General features: G+C 49.1%; 6 protein-coding genes across 6 annotated transcripts; 2 read left to right on the top strand and 4 right to left on the bottom strand.

Annotated features, from left to right (window-relative positions):
• Positions 1-355: 355 nt before the first annotated feature.
• Positions 356-2,601, top strand: PENARI_c001G00270 (uncharacterized protein; the record flags this gene model as incomplete). Its single annotated transcript, XM_022626129.1, has 4 exons — positions 356-415; positions 470-622; positions 968-2,116; positions 2,191-2,601. The coding sequence occupies 4 exons, from the start codon at positions 356-358 to the stop codon at positions 2,599-2,601; spliced, it is 1,773 nt and encodes a 590-aa protein (XP_022493194.1).
• A 1,200-nt stretch (positions 2,602-3,801) lies between these two features.
• PENARI_c001G04604 (CVNH domain-containing protein) lies at positions 3,802-4,291 on the bottom strand (the record flags this gene model as incomplete). Its single annotated transcript, XM_022626478.1, has 3 exons — positions 3,802-3,858; positions 3,922-4,082; positions 4,150-4,291. The coding sequence occupies 3 exons, from the start codon at positions 4,289-4,291 to the stop codon at positions 3,802-3,804; spliced, it is 360 nt and encodes a 119-aa protein (XP_022493519.1).
• A 524-nt stretch (positions 4,292-4,815) lies between these two features.
• PENARI_c001G02606 (uncharacterized protein) lies at positions 4,816-6,600 on the bottom strand (the record flags this gene model as incomplete). The annotated part of the gene is made up of 1 exon (XM_022626321.1): positions 4,816-6,600. One exon carries the CDS (start codon positions 6,598-6,600, stop codon positions 4,816-4,818), a length of 1,785 nt encoding a protein of 594 aa, XP_022493516.1.
• A 733-nt stretch (positions 6,601-7,333) lies between these two features.
• Positions 7,334-9,678, bottom strand: PENARI_c001G07933 (neutral/alkaline ceramidase; the record flags this gene model as incomplete). The annotated part of the gene is made up of 2 exons (XM_022626762.1): positions 7,334-9,413; positions 9,473-9,678. 2 exons carry the CDS (start codon positions 9,676-9,678, stop codon positions 7,334-7,336), a joined length of 2,286 nt encoding a protein of 761 aa, XP_022493651.1.
• A 743-nt stretch (positions 9,679-10,421) lies between these two features.
• PENARI_c001G09449 (pre-mRNA-splicing factor SPF27 family protein) lies at positions 10,422-11,131 on the top strand (the record flags this gene model as incomplete). The annotated part of the gene is made up of 2 exons (XM_022626872.1): positions 10,422-10,458; positions 10,518-11,131. The coding sequence occupies 2 exons, from the start codon at positions 10,422-10,424 to the stop codon at positions 11,129-11,131; spliced, it is 651 nt and encodes a 216-aa protein (XP_022493046.1).
• A 645-nt stretch (positions 11,132-11,776) lies between these two features.
• On the bottom strand, positions 11,777-13,372 carry PENARI_c001G01189 (putative 3-beta hydroxysteroid dehydrogenase/isomerase family protein; the record flags this gene model as incomplete). Its single annotated transcript, XM_022626214.1, has 3 exons — positions 11,777-12,368; positions 12,434-13,079; positions 13,150-13,372. The coding sequence occupies 3 exons, from the start codon at positions 13,370-13,372 to the stop codon at positions 11,777-11,779; spliced, it is 1,461 nt and encodes a 486-aa protein (XP_022493248.1).
• Between the last annotated feature and the right edge of the window lie 1,111 nt (positions 13,373-14,483).

The raw sequence follows: 14,483 nt of genomic DNA, 5'->3' as shown, positions 1-14,483 counted from the left end.
GTTCTCAAGTTTCATTCCACTTGTAGTTCTTAATTTTGGGCATTACGTGCACGTGACTCGCATCCGAGGTCATTTCTAATTGCATCGTATTCCTCCAGCGACTCATCTTTGGCGGCTCGGCTTCAGTTCCATCTGCCCCGCTTAGCGACTCCCGGCCTTCCAATCTTCCCCGGACTTCCATTGAAGCGCGTTTTTGCCTTTCGGAGTTTCTGATATACTCCGAGGACTTCACTCTTTGCTCGGGGGTATACCAAGGGTTTTCCGGCCCTGAATTCATGCGCTTGTGCTGTCCCTGGATTAATCATGACCTGACAGCTTGAGGCATGGTCAATCCGAGCGCGTAAACAGCTCACCGATGGACCTGAAAACTAGGCTGCGCAAGGCCTGCGATGCCTGCAGTATACGAAAAGTGAAGGTATGACCGCTTTAATCCGCGGCAAACTGTGGAGATACTGATCTTCCATGCAAGTGTGATACCGGCGGGCCGCCTTGTCGGTCATGCGCTAGCTTGGAGATTCCCTGCACCTACGAGAGACCCAGCAGACGCCGTGGGCCTCCTAACCGCCATGCAGAGGCGCTTAAGAAACAGAAGCGGGAACCTCTGCTTGACGATGAGGCATCCGTAAGTCCGGCAGAATATCCGTCAGTGATGACTCCGCAGGCCACGTTCGCCAGCCCTCCATCTGGGCCGTTTCCCCTTTCGGCAGAATCGATATGTTCTTTGCATACAGTTCAGCTGTTGCTCGATGATTTTTTCACTTATATCCATCCTTTGGTTCCAGTTCCTCATGAGCCTACTTTCAGAGCTGCTTTTGAGAGGAGGGAAGATGTGACCAATCACACTTTTTTGGCCCTTTTGGCGTCCATGATTGGATTTCTCGTGGCTTCATTTCCTCGAAGACCTAAATTAAGGCTCAACACTGAGGCTGAACGCAATGCATTTCCTAACTCTATAGCTCTGGTCAAGCGGTGTCTCGACGTTGCTATCCAAGCCCGAGGTGCCGGATATCTCGACCGCAACGCCACAGTATATGATGCGGCAATCAGCTATTTCCTCGCCGTCGGTGCTGGCTATATCTATAACATGCGTCGTTGCCGCGTCTATCTCTCGGAATGCCGAGCCATGCTCTCAGTATATGATCTATGCCGGTCTCCGCCAGCCACCACCCGATCATCAACACTGGGAGCCAACGGCCCACTATCATCGGTCTCAATGATGCAAGATCAACCCGTTCATAGTTTCATGGACACCCAAGGTGTCGATCTCATCACCCAGGAGCTCGGCCGACGTCTGTTCTATGTCACCCTTGTTGGGTATCAGACATTGCACCAAATGGGGTCTGCTGATATCAAGGTCCACGTCCCTCCAGAGACTCCCACAGACCGGTACCCGCCACTGCCGATGGAAATTGATGACGAGTTTCTGTTCCCAACACACGTTGAGCCGCAGCCATCGAGTCGCGTTTCACGATTAGTCGGATTCAATGCAAATGTCCGTGTCTATAGTTCATACACGGACCTGCTATCTTGGGAGATAGCATTTGGCAGTGGTCAAATCTTCGACTGGGAGCATCAACGTACCAGCCTTTGGGGCTGTCTTCGGAAAGCAAAGTCTGCATTACTCAATGTCCCCGTTGAGTTGTCGCTAGACCACCCGAAACATTTATCCCCAGCCCGCCTGTCTGGTCTCGGCGAAGACGGCACAGTGTTCAACTACTCAGATGACCACATCCATCAAGAACGACGCGCCATCCAGTATGAGATTCAAAAAGCCAACATATATGCCAGTCAGCTGTGCACCAGGTCTTTCCTAGTTGAGAAGTACTGGAGCCTTTTTGAAACTTTTTCAAAATATGGAATGTCGCCCAAGTTCACTGCACCAGGTGCCACAACGCCGCAGATCAAGGTCGAAGGCACATCAGATATGACGCAAGCTGCCGCTGGCACTACAACCACTCCATCAGAAACCAACACCAACACTCAGGCCCAGGCCCACGCCCAAAACGACTATATCGGCCGCATGATGGCGGAAGAGCGTCAATCAGTCATTAAAGACCTCTTCGTACTATTAAGAACAGTAAACGAAGTAAACATGGAGCCAAACGGCGCAAGCATCGTATGTCTCCCACCAATCCACCCACAAATCACGACCAAACCAAACTCACTAACCATCCTCTCATCCCTATACAGACAGGCAAAATCCGCCAAGTAGCCTCAACCCTCCTAAACCTCTCCCCACGCACAAAACAAACCCCCTCAACCGAAATCCCAAGTTTCACACCCCATCCCCAACACCCCTTAGAACCAACCGCCCCATCCCCAACACCCACGCCAGGCCTACCAGGTCTACACGTCCTCACCGCCGCAGAAGCAGAATCCTACCTGCACGCCTTCATTGAGACTCTTGTCCGACTGGAATGTCATTCTTCAATGGCTGACTCGGCTAGTAATGCCGATGGACTTAGTCCGCAGGTTAATGGTCGTGCTATGAGTTATCTTTCTGATTATCAGCGTGATCAGGAAGAGCTTGGGCAGTGGGCTAGTCTAAAGGAGTATCAGCAGAAGTTTGCTGAGGCTGGTGGTGTTTTGTGTCAGTTGTAATTTGGGGTTCTTGCCTCGTTTCGGGGTTTCTTTATTTTTGTATGAGGAGTTTGATGTGTGGTAGGTAGACTGAACTTGGGGCAACTTTGCTTGGTTGTTCGTGTCAGTGTCACTCTCGGGCTTGGTTCGTGCATCGATTGCTGGTTTGCAGTCTCTTTTGGACATCGTCATGGTGGCTATTATTCAACCTATGTAATCTTATTATACTTTTAGTATCCTTTTATTATCCTTTTTGGTATAGACGTGCTCGTTACTGTTATCAACGACTCTAAGTACTATGTTGCGACTGACATTCGTTGTTGGGGCTCCTAGCAGGCAACCTAATTGGTCAACTTCCGTTAGGGTCATATAGTCATCCTCAAGAGTCGTACTTCCTTCTTATCAACCACAAGTACTTCATAATCCTCATGGATCTAAAGATCCTAAGAACCCAGCCAGAAAATTGGCGTATGAAGCTTACAAGTCTTACCTAGGTGGTCTTGACTTCGGTATTGTTAAGCTCGTACCTTAACTGCGTGGGTACTACTGTATCTACCATTGTTCCAAAGCAATCAACATTGCCTGCAACTCTCCGGTGAAAGAATATCGTTCGTCACATTGTTTGTAAGAAGTCCCCGCAGTGGGTCGTCCATGATTCACACCTCTCACCGAATCTTCAAGACAATATTGTCAGTGGATCGATCCTCTTTGGTGCGAGTTTAGGGCACGATTCCTAAGGATTCTCAAATCCGCCGAAAGGCCATGGATACTTATATATAGAAAAAATCGTGCACTCCCTGTTATACCATGTTCACAGAAATTGAGATAAACATGGCCTGTGGCAGGTAACGTTACAGCTTCTGCAAGGCTAACATGTACGTGAGGCTTAATGAGAAAGAGGTCAGCCCAACCTTAACCATTGGCGCCCTACTTGATATTGCAGCTGCAGATTCCTATATAGACCCGTCGCTGTGCGAATTATACTTGTACACGTTTAAAAAATGGCTCCGCGCATGGGCCAGTTGGCTTGAGAAAAACTGGGCATTGCGGGTCTGTTTGTCTAGTAACTACTGCAATGTAGGTCCTCAATGATTTTCCACGGTGAAAATGAAGCGATTTACTGCAGAAAATACGCCTTTCTTGCGCATAAAATCAATAAATTTTGAAATTGATCCTCGAAGCCTGGTGTATTTTGTACTGAGAGAAGAGGCAATTGCCCTTCTAGAGTAATTGCTTGCAAACATAGTATTGACCGCTAGATGCAAGCCAATGGAGCTCCTAGAAAGAAAGAAAAGTTAGCCAAATTTTTGTAAGCAAAAGACTAGTCTTACACTGATACACCAAGTGCCCATTCTCATTGCTAATCCGGTCGTTCAGGTCAATACCCTGTCTCTCTCTGTAACCTCCGTCTCTCATGGGCAACTCCGCTGTCAACATGGACCCATCGAGCTCAATGCTCTGGGCACTCTGACCGGCGTTTACTCCATCCCACATGAACCACCCTAGTATTCGTTGTTAGTGATTGCAACATCGTCAGAATGGGCTAAGGAGGGTGGATAAAAACCATACCATCTTCGTTTCCAATGAAGTCATCGAGTCTCAACGTGGCAGGATGAAGGTTGCCATCTACATCTTGGGCATCACAGTGCAGGAAGATTGAGCCGTCATTGATCTCAATGCGAACGTTTTCGCAGCTTTGGAAGAAGGACATGTTTCAGAATTGAAAGTTGAGAGTAGGAAGACGATAGAGCAGAAAGGTGTGAAGAAGGTCTCAGACTTGACTTAGACGTATTTATACCTTCGCGGAGGGAAGAAAAGTGGGCTTTCGGCGCCTGCATGTCTTCCCGTTCTGGAATAATGCCAAGGATATAGCCATAAAAGGCATGACGTGTGAAACAAAGACCGAAAAATAATTAAAGAGAAATTTGAGTGCGTACGTATAACTTGGGCTATATTTGAAATGATTGTGGTTCATTTTAGGTAGAGAGATATGTCCAAATACCAGTGCTTCCGGAGCCATCAGGTAAAAGCAACAGACTACAAAAAAATGACACAAGTCTGTATTCAAGGTAACAGGTAACATTATACAAAAGTGACTTATCAATATGTATTCCAAAGAAAAGAAAGAAACAAGGTATAAGTATAGCTCAACTACATAATCCACAAATTGAAATCAACCTGACAAATTGCCTCCATTTAGAACAAGAAGAACATCAATTGAGAAATATTATCCAGCTATACATCCCTAGTTACAGTAGCAGTTACAGTCTCGACAATCCTCTCTGTTACAACCTTCGTAACAGTCTCAGTAACATGAATAAACCCAGCCGGTGTCACCGGAATGACACTGAGCAAGCCCTGTCCTGCTTGCGATGTTGTCATGTTCGTAGGTACAGGTGCAGCGGAGGGAGTTGTCACCGCAGCGGCAGGTTCAGTGGGTTGAGTAGTTGCCACTGCCGCTGCTGCCCCAGCTGTATTTGCTGTTGACACTACTGCCGGTGGGATGGCGCTCTTCTCGCTTGAAGTACTTGAAGTGGATGATGTCGAGGGAAGAGATGTTGCCGCTGGGTATATTGTTACGACAAATGTTTCTGTTGTTGTTGCGAGGACGTGGAAGGTGTGTTGTTCACTCGAATAAAAGGATGACACGGAGGGCGCGGTGGAGGCAGTGGTGGTTGGCCAAACTGTTATGCGGACGGTTTCTGTCTTGGTTGCGAGGACCGTGACAGGATCAAGCTCGAGCGATGTTGTTGGCGGGATAGATGCGGCGACTTGGTTGATAGAACTAATAGAACTAGCTGCTGGGATAGGTCGGATAGTTGTCGTTGTTGGTGGGAGAGATGCGACGGCTGGTTGTATAGATATGGCTGCTGGTGGAAGAGGACTGGTTGTTGGCGGGATCGTTGGGATAGACGTCGTTGTCCCCGAGGGAGATATCGCAACTGGCTCAATAGAGGTAGATGCTGTGATTGGCGGGATAGAGGTAGTTGTTGGTGGGACTGGTGGTATAGATGTCGTCGTTGGTTGGATAGATTTAGTCGTCGGCTTGACAGATGTACTTGGTACATGAGTAGATATAGCTGTGGGCTTGGTGGGTGTAGTCGTGTGTTTAACCGATGTGGTTGTCGAGCGAATAGAAGCCTTTGTGGTAGTTGAGTAGGGTACTGAATGTGATCCACTCACGTAGATAACGACCTGGCTTGTTTGTGTCACCATTGGCATTGTCGAAGTGGAAGATTTCGCCGTTGAAGAGGTTGTGGTGGTTGAAGACCTCATGGTAGTCGAAGAGGATATGGTCAAATGTACATAGGTCATGACATCAACTTCATCTGGATTAACACTGCTACTGCTGATCGATTTTGGCACGCTGCTTGGTAGTATATCAATGATTATGGCAGCAGATGAAGGAATGGGTGCCGTGGTGCTGGCCGTAGTCAACAACGAAGTTGATGCAGTTGAAGTGTGAGATGTTGAAGTGTGAGATGTTGAAGTGTGAGTTGTTGAAGTGTGAGATGTTGAAGTGGGAGATGTTGAAGTGGGAGCATGTGTCTTAATAGGTGCGTGTGTGGTAGTAGGTGCCACCGTGCTCGACTTCTTTGAACTTGAAGTACTTGTAGAGGATACAGGAGCAGACTCGGTATAGTTCGGATCATCAATCGTAAAAGGTTTCTGCCAGCTGTAGCTAGTGAGCTCTGACCTGACCGATAAAAGAGAGGTAGAGGCTGTGGCCGGAGAAGAAGTCACTGAATCAGGTAGCGATGAAAGGGGCCCGAATGTTGGTGCATCTGCTGAGCTCTCGACCTTATGCGTCGGACTAGGAACAGGAATGACCGTCAATCCACCATGCTTGTCATTGACATCACGCCGGGAGAGATCCTTGGGCGAGTAAGAAGTCGATAAAGGTTCCAACTCGGTAAGAACAAAAACAGGCGGGCCAGTAATTAACCAGCGAGAGATCGGACCAGCCGAGACAGTCCACGCCAAAAGAGCGAATAGCAAAAAGAGCTGGGCGCGGAACATCCTGGCAAGAAACAGCGAGTGACAGGAAGACTTCAGAGAGCGTAGACAGCGGAGAAAGAAGGAATTTCAGGCAGAGATATAAAAAGAGATTCAATATAGGAGCAATCACACGCATAGAAAAGCATGGCCAAAGAATAAAGGTAATCTTGTTCTGGGCGTTCTGATGGCCGCAGATGAAAGAATGGCTTGATCAGGATGATCAGAAGGAAAAAGAAACAAAAGAATGAGGCGATAGCGAGGCACTCCGATACCAGGAAGGAGGGAATTCTTTTCCTTTGAGAGATTCGCTGTTGAGGACCCTAACATGTATATCTGCAGACTTAGGGCCCGGTTGGGTTAGGCCTAGAGCTCCTGTCAGCCGCCCATTGTTGCAGATATAAGGGCATTAGTATCGTCAGAGGCCGCCATTGCAAGGGGCTCTTTGTGGGACGTTTCACTTGAAATAGATCTGCGAACAAAGAGACGTTGCAGTAGGCGCCGGGGTTGATGGCGCGTGGTGATTGGCCCGCTGTAGGCGCAGCACCACCTTTTGATTTTAATTTCAACCTAAATAGAGGACGTGAGGTTTGTTTATACACTGAGAATAGTTGAATTTTTTCAATTGATGAGAAGTACGGGCGCTTAGATGGTAGAGCTTGATTTTGTTCCGGTATACTTCAAAAATTAAGGATATAGTGTCATTGCATGATTCAGCCACCATATCAACCCGATATCTGCAGACAAATGATTCAGGCTAAGTCTGGACTGTAAATGTTCCGCCGATTCCTTCAAACGATGAAATCTGGCCAAGGGCATTCTTTGAGTCTCCATAGTAGTGCATCCGATAGGTTCCATCCTGCAGGGGGGTCGGGTCGCCGACGCTGTAATAATCATCCTCAATTTGCCATTGAAGAGTCACTTCACTGTAGCCAAGCAAATTATTTGTCCGTGTCCAAAGAAACTCCAAGTTCCAGTCGCGGTCGTTGCGCACCACCTCCCAGCCACCGGATTCTTTCTTTCTTTCAACTGCCGCGTAGGTCGATTCCTGACGAAGGTTGTTCCTCGGATTGGCGCCCACGAAGGTCGTATTGACAACCTTACCGGAGCTGAAAGGTCCACTCCCCGGGTTTGAAAGCACATCCCCGAAGGACTTGCCGAATGGTGCACCGTCGTACACAACCCCTGCGATGAAGCTCAATGAGTGATTGGTGTTTACTGGTGGACTGGGCCCAGGCTGGATCTCTGGGAGGGTCGAAGCAATTGATGGCTTGTCCAAGTATGGCAGGTATGTGAGAGTCAGGTTGATATAAGCTGCCAGGGTATTTGGTCCGAAGAGCGTGGACGCGCCCTCGTAGCGCTGGGCACTGTACTCTTCCTCGGTTGCCACATAGTGTGCATAACTATTCGACGGGGCGCCTAGCACTACTTGAGGGTCAGAAACGGAGAGTTTTTCCCTGGCTGCTTTGGCTATTGCTTCCTTCCAGCGTCGCCCAGACATGGTGGTAGCTTCGCTGGTGGAAACAATGATAAACAGCTGGCCCACTCTCAACAGCTGAATGTCAACAATATCTGCCGCCCAAGCATACGGCTCTGTAAGAGTGCCGACATCCAAAAGCACATCCTTGGCGCCTTGACACTTCTGCTGTTCTTCGGTCGGCTGGTGGATGAATGCCCGCGCGACTTGCCACAAAGGATTGCTTGCAGCTGGACCGGTGGCATTTTGAGTGAAATCAAAGGCCCCTGGCCCATCTGTAGTTCCCGCAGCAAACGAGTATCCCAATGCCGCAGGACATGTCGTAAGCTTACTCGAGTTGAATGGCGACTGGAAGGTGTAACCATTCATATCCTGATAGACGTGAAAAGATCTGACAGCAGAGCTCCCAGTGAGTTTGATAGGACTAGTATTCATCTGCTCCCAAAGCTTCTTTGCTGCTGAATATTGGCGGCGTCCAATTTCAAAGCAGCTCTTTGCGCCATTATCCTTTTCCCGGAAGAAAGGCCCTCGACCGTGGCATGGCTCGTTTTTTCCACCGCAGGTGCTATCAGTATACCGACACATTTCGTTCGACCCATCTTCACACCAAGCACCCAGAACATTAGGGCTTGTATCTCCGACATTGGCCTGGGAGAATCCAATGACAGCATCATCGGCAAATCTTGCATCGCCGGTTATACTCCGCTCGAATAGATAGGCGGCTACACCCTTGTTGTCCCCAGTAACTAGGGTGTTGTTGTTATACATGGATGTGCCATGGACAGGGAACCAAGTCAAAACCGCCGCCGTTTTGTTGTCAGATTCCCGGTCAAAGCGAAGGAGTGTCAAAGATTTATCCACATTTGCTGAATACCGTGCCTTTTCCTCTTCGGGGTTGTGATCGTACGAATAAGGGCTGCGGTTGGTATTGGAGTCTTCCAGGTCAATGGACCCAAAAGACAGCCGTCCCGGTGTCAAACTTTCATGGGCACGCTTGATAGAGAGAATAGTACCATCGACAATAGCTTGATAGCTCTGCTTGTCAAAGCCTCGCGTGGGAATCTGAGGGAGGAGGTAATTCATCCACGCCCCGGGGCCGGAATGCGAATGTGTCCCTGTCAATGCGACGTTGTGTTCGCCGTATCGTGCATAATCAGCACCGAGTGCAGCGAGACCCTGTAGGACTCCATGTCGCACGGCGGTGTCACCGGCAAGTGTGTCGAGAACGAGGTACACAAAAGTATCCTCTGGTTTGTTCGGGTCTGCAAAAATGAATGCGCGAGAATATAGTCTCTGCTTCAGACCGGTACCAAGCTGGTCGAGACTAGCATAGCCATTGAAGTCGACTTCAACCACGGGGCTAATTGTTCTATTAGCAATTTTCGGGGTGTAGATATCGGGTTAACAGCACAATCATACCCTGTTACATCGGCCTTGCCAGCTCCCACCAGAAATGTCCCGTCGTCAGTAGCTTCATTTGCCCTACTTCTCCACTGGTTCAAGTTCCTACTGAAACTAGGCAAGGGTAATTTCTCGTCATGTTTGAACACCGCGAGTAGCTGCAAACACAGCAGCGCTGCGAGCGTCACCGCTGCGAAGATAACGCCCAATCGAACGTTGGCCATTTTTGAGGGTTTGCCAATATACCAGATAATAATATAGGGCTATGACTTCAGCGTATAGACCTCTCTGAGTCAGTTTGCCCCTGTGGAGAGATAGGCCGTCCCAGGGCAACACACGAGCCTTATACAAGCCCGTCACGGAGGGTTCGCCCGCAAGTCAAGCTAGGATCAACATGCAAGCTTGGGAAAAGAGGTAAGCACCACGCTAGTAGACCCTGCAAGAGGTGACATCGCTTAGACGATGTGTGATAGCGACCTCCTAGATCGTCATTCTTCTGCATTCCGCATCCCAAACGGGATTAGACTTTGGTCCTCCCCCCGCACGGAGGATAAGATATGCCGTCATATCTGCATATTGAGAAGGCCAGTCGGGAAGCTGGGAACTGATATTAGATAAAATGCGGCAGGCGTCAGGTTTGCCTTGAGGGCACCTGGCAATCAGAAGTGATTAATGTAGCCTGTGGGTGGGACCTTCTTGAGGGCTTCTGGCAGCGTTCTATCTACTTTATATCCGGACCCTGGTTTTCCCCACTGGCCCCATGGTCCATATGCAGCTAGGAGCCTCCCAAATCAGACATATCATTAAGCTAACATAAGTTGTACACTATACGACCCTATTTATTCCCCTCATTTCTGTATACTTCTCGGTCACATGACCCGCTGAGTAAGATGTCACTGACCGCCCTGGAGCATCCAAAGATTAATCGACCGCGACATTCTCGATCTTAACCAGCAGATCACTCAAAATGCCTCTCATCAACGAATCCCACGACTCACTTCCCTGTAAGTAAAACCCAATGCTCACTTCTCAATGAACCCAATTGTCCTAACATACCGACCAGACGTCGACGCGGCGCCCTCAGCCTCCGCGCAAGCACGAGCCCAGCAGCTCATCAACGCAGAGCTATCCCCGGAGCACTCTACAACGCTGCACCCATGGATCCCAGAAGCCCCAGAACCCAAGTTCACTGAATTCATGCAACAAGAGCTCGCGCGCAAAGCACAAGGCACACCACTCACAGGCGGAATCGACCTCTCCCGCTACGAAGCACCCGAAGCCCCAATCCGCGCCTCAGACAACGACGCGCCCAACCTAGAAGAATGGCGTCAGACTCTGCAAAAAGCATACGCATCAAGCTTGCATCTCGCCAAGCGCCATGAGAACCTGGCTCTGCTCGAGGAGCACGGCAAGAATGCGTGGTTGATTGGTAATTCGCAGTTGGAGGAAATCCTTGGCGGGTTGGAAAAGGAGCTGGCTGAGACAAAGGAGGCTGCTGAGGAAACCAATAAGCAGAGGAAGATTGCGCAGGAGGCTAGACACGGCGAATTGGTTAGTTTGGAGGAGACGTGGAAACGCGGTGTTGGTGCTATTCTTGATGTGGAGGTCGCGTCGGAGGGTCTGCGGATGCAGATTCTTGAGCATCGGAGGCAGGTTGCTCAGCAGCAGGCGCGTTAAGGGGTCCAGGTCATTACACTGTCTGTGTACTATCTTTGAGGGCGAAAGCTTGTCTCGGGCTGGACTGGCGGCTTCATGTTGGGTATGGTCACTTCTTGGTTGCACGGTTTGCATGCTGGTGGAACGCTTGCATGTTCAAGTATGATGCGTGCGACTCAGTTTCCGCTGTGGTTGGACCCTTTTCCTATGAACGCAGGCTTTCGTTGGTCAATGGTCTCGCAATTTGCGCGTTTGCTTTTTGTGCCGAGACCTCCTCAATTGTCCAACGCTGTGAACCAGAGGGGTTTGTTGATTTCTGGCTGAAGCCATTGCCCCCAGCAAGCAGCAACCTCGAACTACGCCCAATTTATGGTTTCATCAAACCAACACCACAACCGCTCCAACAAAAGCCCTTACATCCGGGTCAGAATCGGAGGAAACCCCCATCTAGCCAGGTACTGCAGGTCAGCACCAGCTACAGCATAAGATACAATGAACAACACAGCTCTGGCTGGTCTTTCGCTCATAATACCAAATCTTCTCTTTCAATTCTATCTTCTGTAGTCAAGTCCCGAGATACCAACCCAATTCCTTAGCCACACATTCCCTATTCGAGATTCAATTTCATATCACTCGCTCAAAGATACGATAGAAACCACAATATAACTAAACCTTCATCGGCGCAACAACATTGACATCAACCCCCTCCCTCTCAACCTCAATCCCCAACCGCTGCACAACCCCCTTAACACGAACCCCCTCACTCTCAGCCAATATATTCCAATCAACAAGCCGACGACACATCCCATCAAGCGTCGAAATAACTGGCGCATACCCCAATCCTCCAGCTTCAGGACTCAGCCTAGCCCTCCGATCATCCCCAAAAACATGAATATTCAAAATCCCAAAAAGCGCCGGCTGGATCTGCTCCAGATCCTTAGGGATCGCGGGTATCAGCCAGTGCAGGTAATTGTAGCGCAGGAATGCATATGCCTCGACGATATAGGAGAGTAGGAGGAATGGTGCGGGTTGCAGGGCTGGGAATGAGACGGGGGTTTTGGATAGGGTTGACAACAGCTTGTACAGATCCCCGAAGGCGATTGCTGGGTTCGGGTCTGTCACTACGTATGCTTGGCCGCTTGTTTTGGGATTTGGGTTTGATGGGTTGCTTTGTTCGATTAGGCGTTGTTCGTAAAGGAGATGGGCTAGAGAGACATTTTCGGCGTGGATGAAGCTTTGGAGGATGGGGGAGGCCCAGCTTTTTGGTTTTCGATTATGTTAGTTTTGCGGCTTCTGGGGATTGGGGTGAGTTTGTTGACTTACGTTGGACTGCCACCGTTGCGGAGGTAGATGTCTGTGATGGCCATGTTGTTCTCGCTGCCTGTCCCGTAGATGCCATTTACTGGGCGTATACATCCAGTGCGGAAGTTGTTCTCTGGATCATCGGCTGTTCGGACGATACGCTCTGCTTCGGCTTTGGATACGGCGTAGTTTCCGAAGAATTCTTCGTGCTTCTCTGGTAGCTTGGCCTCGTCGTTGAGAACTTGGACCACGCGTTTGGGTTCGGTGGCCCATGGCATGATCCAGAACTTTGGTCTATGGATTCCGATTGACCCAGAGGATGTCCAGATGAAGCACGAGGCACCTGCTTTCTTTGCTACGCTTAGGACGTTGCGTGTGCCGTCGATATTGACTTTGCTGCATAGTGAGAGCATGCTCTGCAAGCGATCTGAAGGCCGAATCACGGCTGCCGTGTGGTAGACTGTCAGAGGGAGACTGGCAGCTGTGGCTGGCCATGGTTCTTCAAATGCCTTTTCCACTGCGAGCTCGTTGGTGATGTTGACTTTTGTGTAGCCTATACCATGGTCGAGGAGCTCTTGGGCTGGGGGGGCTAGGTCTAGCACACGCACCGCTTTAGGGTCTTCGCCGCGGGCTAGGAGATGGCTGGCAATCCATGCTCCCACGAGGCCTACAATTTGTTAGTCTCTCTCTTATGTCGTGGTTGAAACGGGGAGATTTGTAAATGATCCGGGGCATACCTGTTCCGCCCACAATCACATATCGACGAGACTGTTTTGGTGGCAGGTGTTTGGTCATATCGATAGGAGTTTCCATGTTCTTCTTGTATGCTGCTTTGATTTCCTCGACGGTCCAGCGATTTGGTGATAGTTGTCGTGCTTCGTCTGGTACTGCCTTCATGGCGCAGTTGATCCGCCACATGTACAGGACGCCGAGCGTCAAGATGCCTACCAGTAACCACATGGTTGATTATTCTGTAGAGTCTTGAGGGAGGGAGGTTTTGAAGGGTTGCAAGAGCGGAGGGTTGCGGCGTACAGGGCTAAAATGAAGCTCCGATCATTGAAGACCCGGCCCCATGAGAATGTTGCAATGCAAAAGTCTTGAACTGTTCAATTTCTTCATTTATTTAACATCTGATCGGATCGAAAACGGCAGGTCGCTTAGATCTCGGTTATTTTAAACGAGCGACCTGAGACCCTCCCGTTGCTCCAAGCGAACATCTTGACATTGTCACACAGGTTCGTTTGTTCAAAGATATATTTCAGGGAATCCAGGTTATCTCTACCCGAGACATGAGTATTTGGTTACCAACATTATTGACAGAAAATGAAAATCTCCAAGATCCAACGTACATGCAACGGGGATGTTGGCTCTTATAGATAGATGCGTAGATCGAAACTAACGCTAACACGCATGGCGGAACATTCCGCTAAGTTTCGCCCCTTTTCAAATTTGATCGCAATTCCAGTTTCACATTGCAAACTCGGCTTGGTTCCACTCTCAACTAGCGGTCGGGATGTATTCTCTTCCGTCGTTTTGCCATCTGCATGAACATGTACATATATGCAACTAAGTCATGTAGACATGGATATAGACATGGAACATGTGTCAACCCCAAATGCCTACAACTTATATTACCCCGCTACAGTCTCGGCATAGACCTATAGGTCGAATGTAATGGAGACATTCAGTGTATTCGGCAAACCGGCACGCTAAAGCTGCCCGAGGGGAATCCACTTCCGGCCTGATAGACCCAGTGTGTTCAACCGATTCTCTACACTATGGGGAGTCTTTGTCCCATGGGGAAGTATCCATATTACAGTGTATTCATCTCTATAGGATGGGAAACCTGCGCAGGAAGGTTGCGCCATCTGATACATTTTGATACACCCAAACATACGCCAATATAGCAGTTCTTGGACCCCTTGGTTTTTCATTCCGAGGTCCTCAGTCACTCGGCATCTAGTTCATAAAGAAGATGCTTGTCACTGTATTGGCCCCACTGCTTGAAAAATTTCCAGCTTTACGTTTGATATTCCTTTTTCTTGCTACATATGTAAATTGGACTATTGCT

Source organism: Penicillium arizonense, assembly GCF_001773325.1.
Source record: "Penicillium arizonense strain CBS 141311 chromosome Unknown PENARI_contig001, whole genome shotgun sequence".
In the NCBI taxonomy this organism is placed as follows: Eukaryota; Fungi; Ascomycota; class Eurotiomycetes; order Eurotiales; family Aspergillaceae; genus Penicillium; species Penicillium arizonense.
This window is presented reverse-complemented; position numbering and strand designations above follow the sequence as displayed.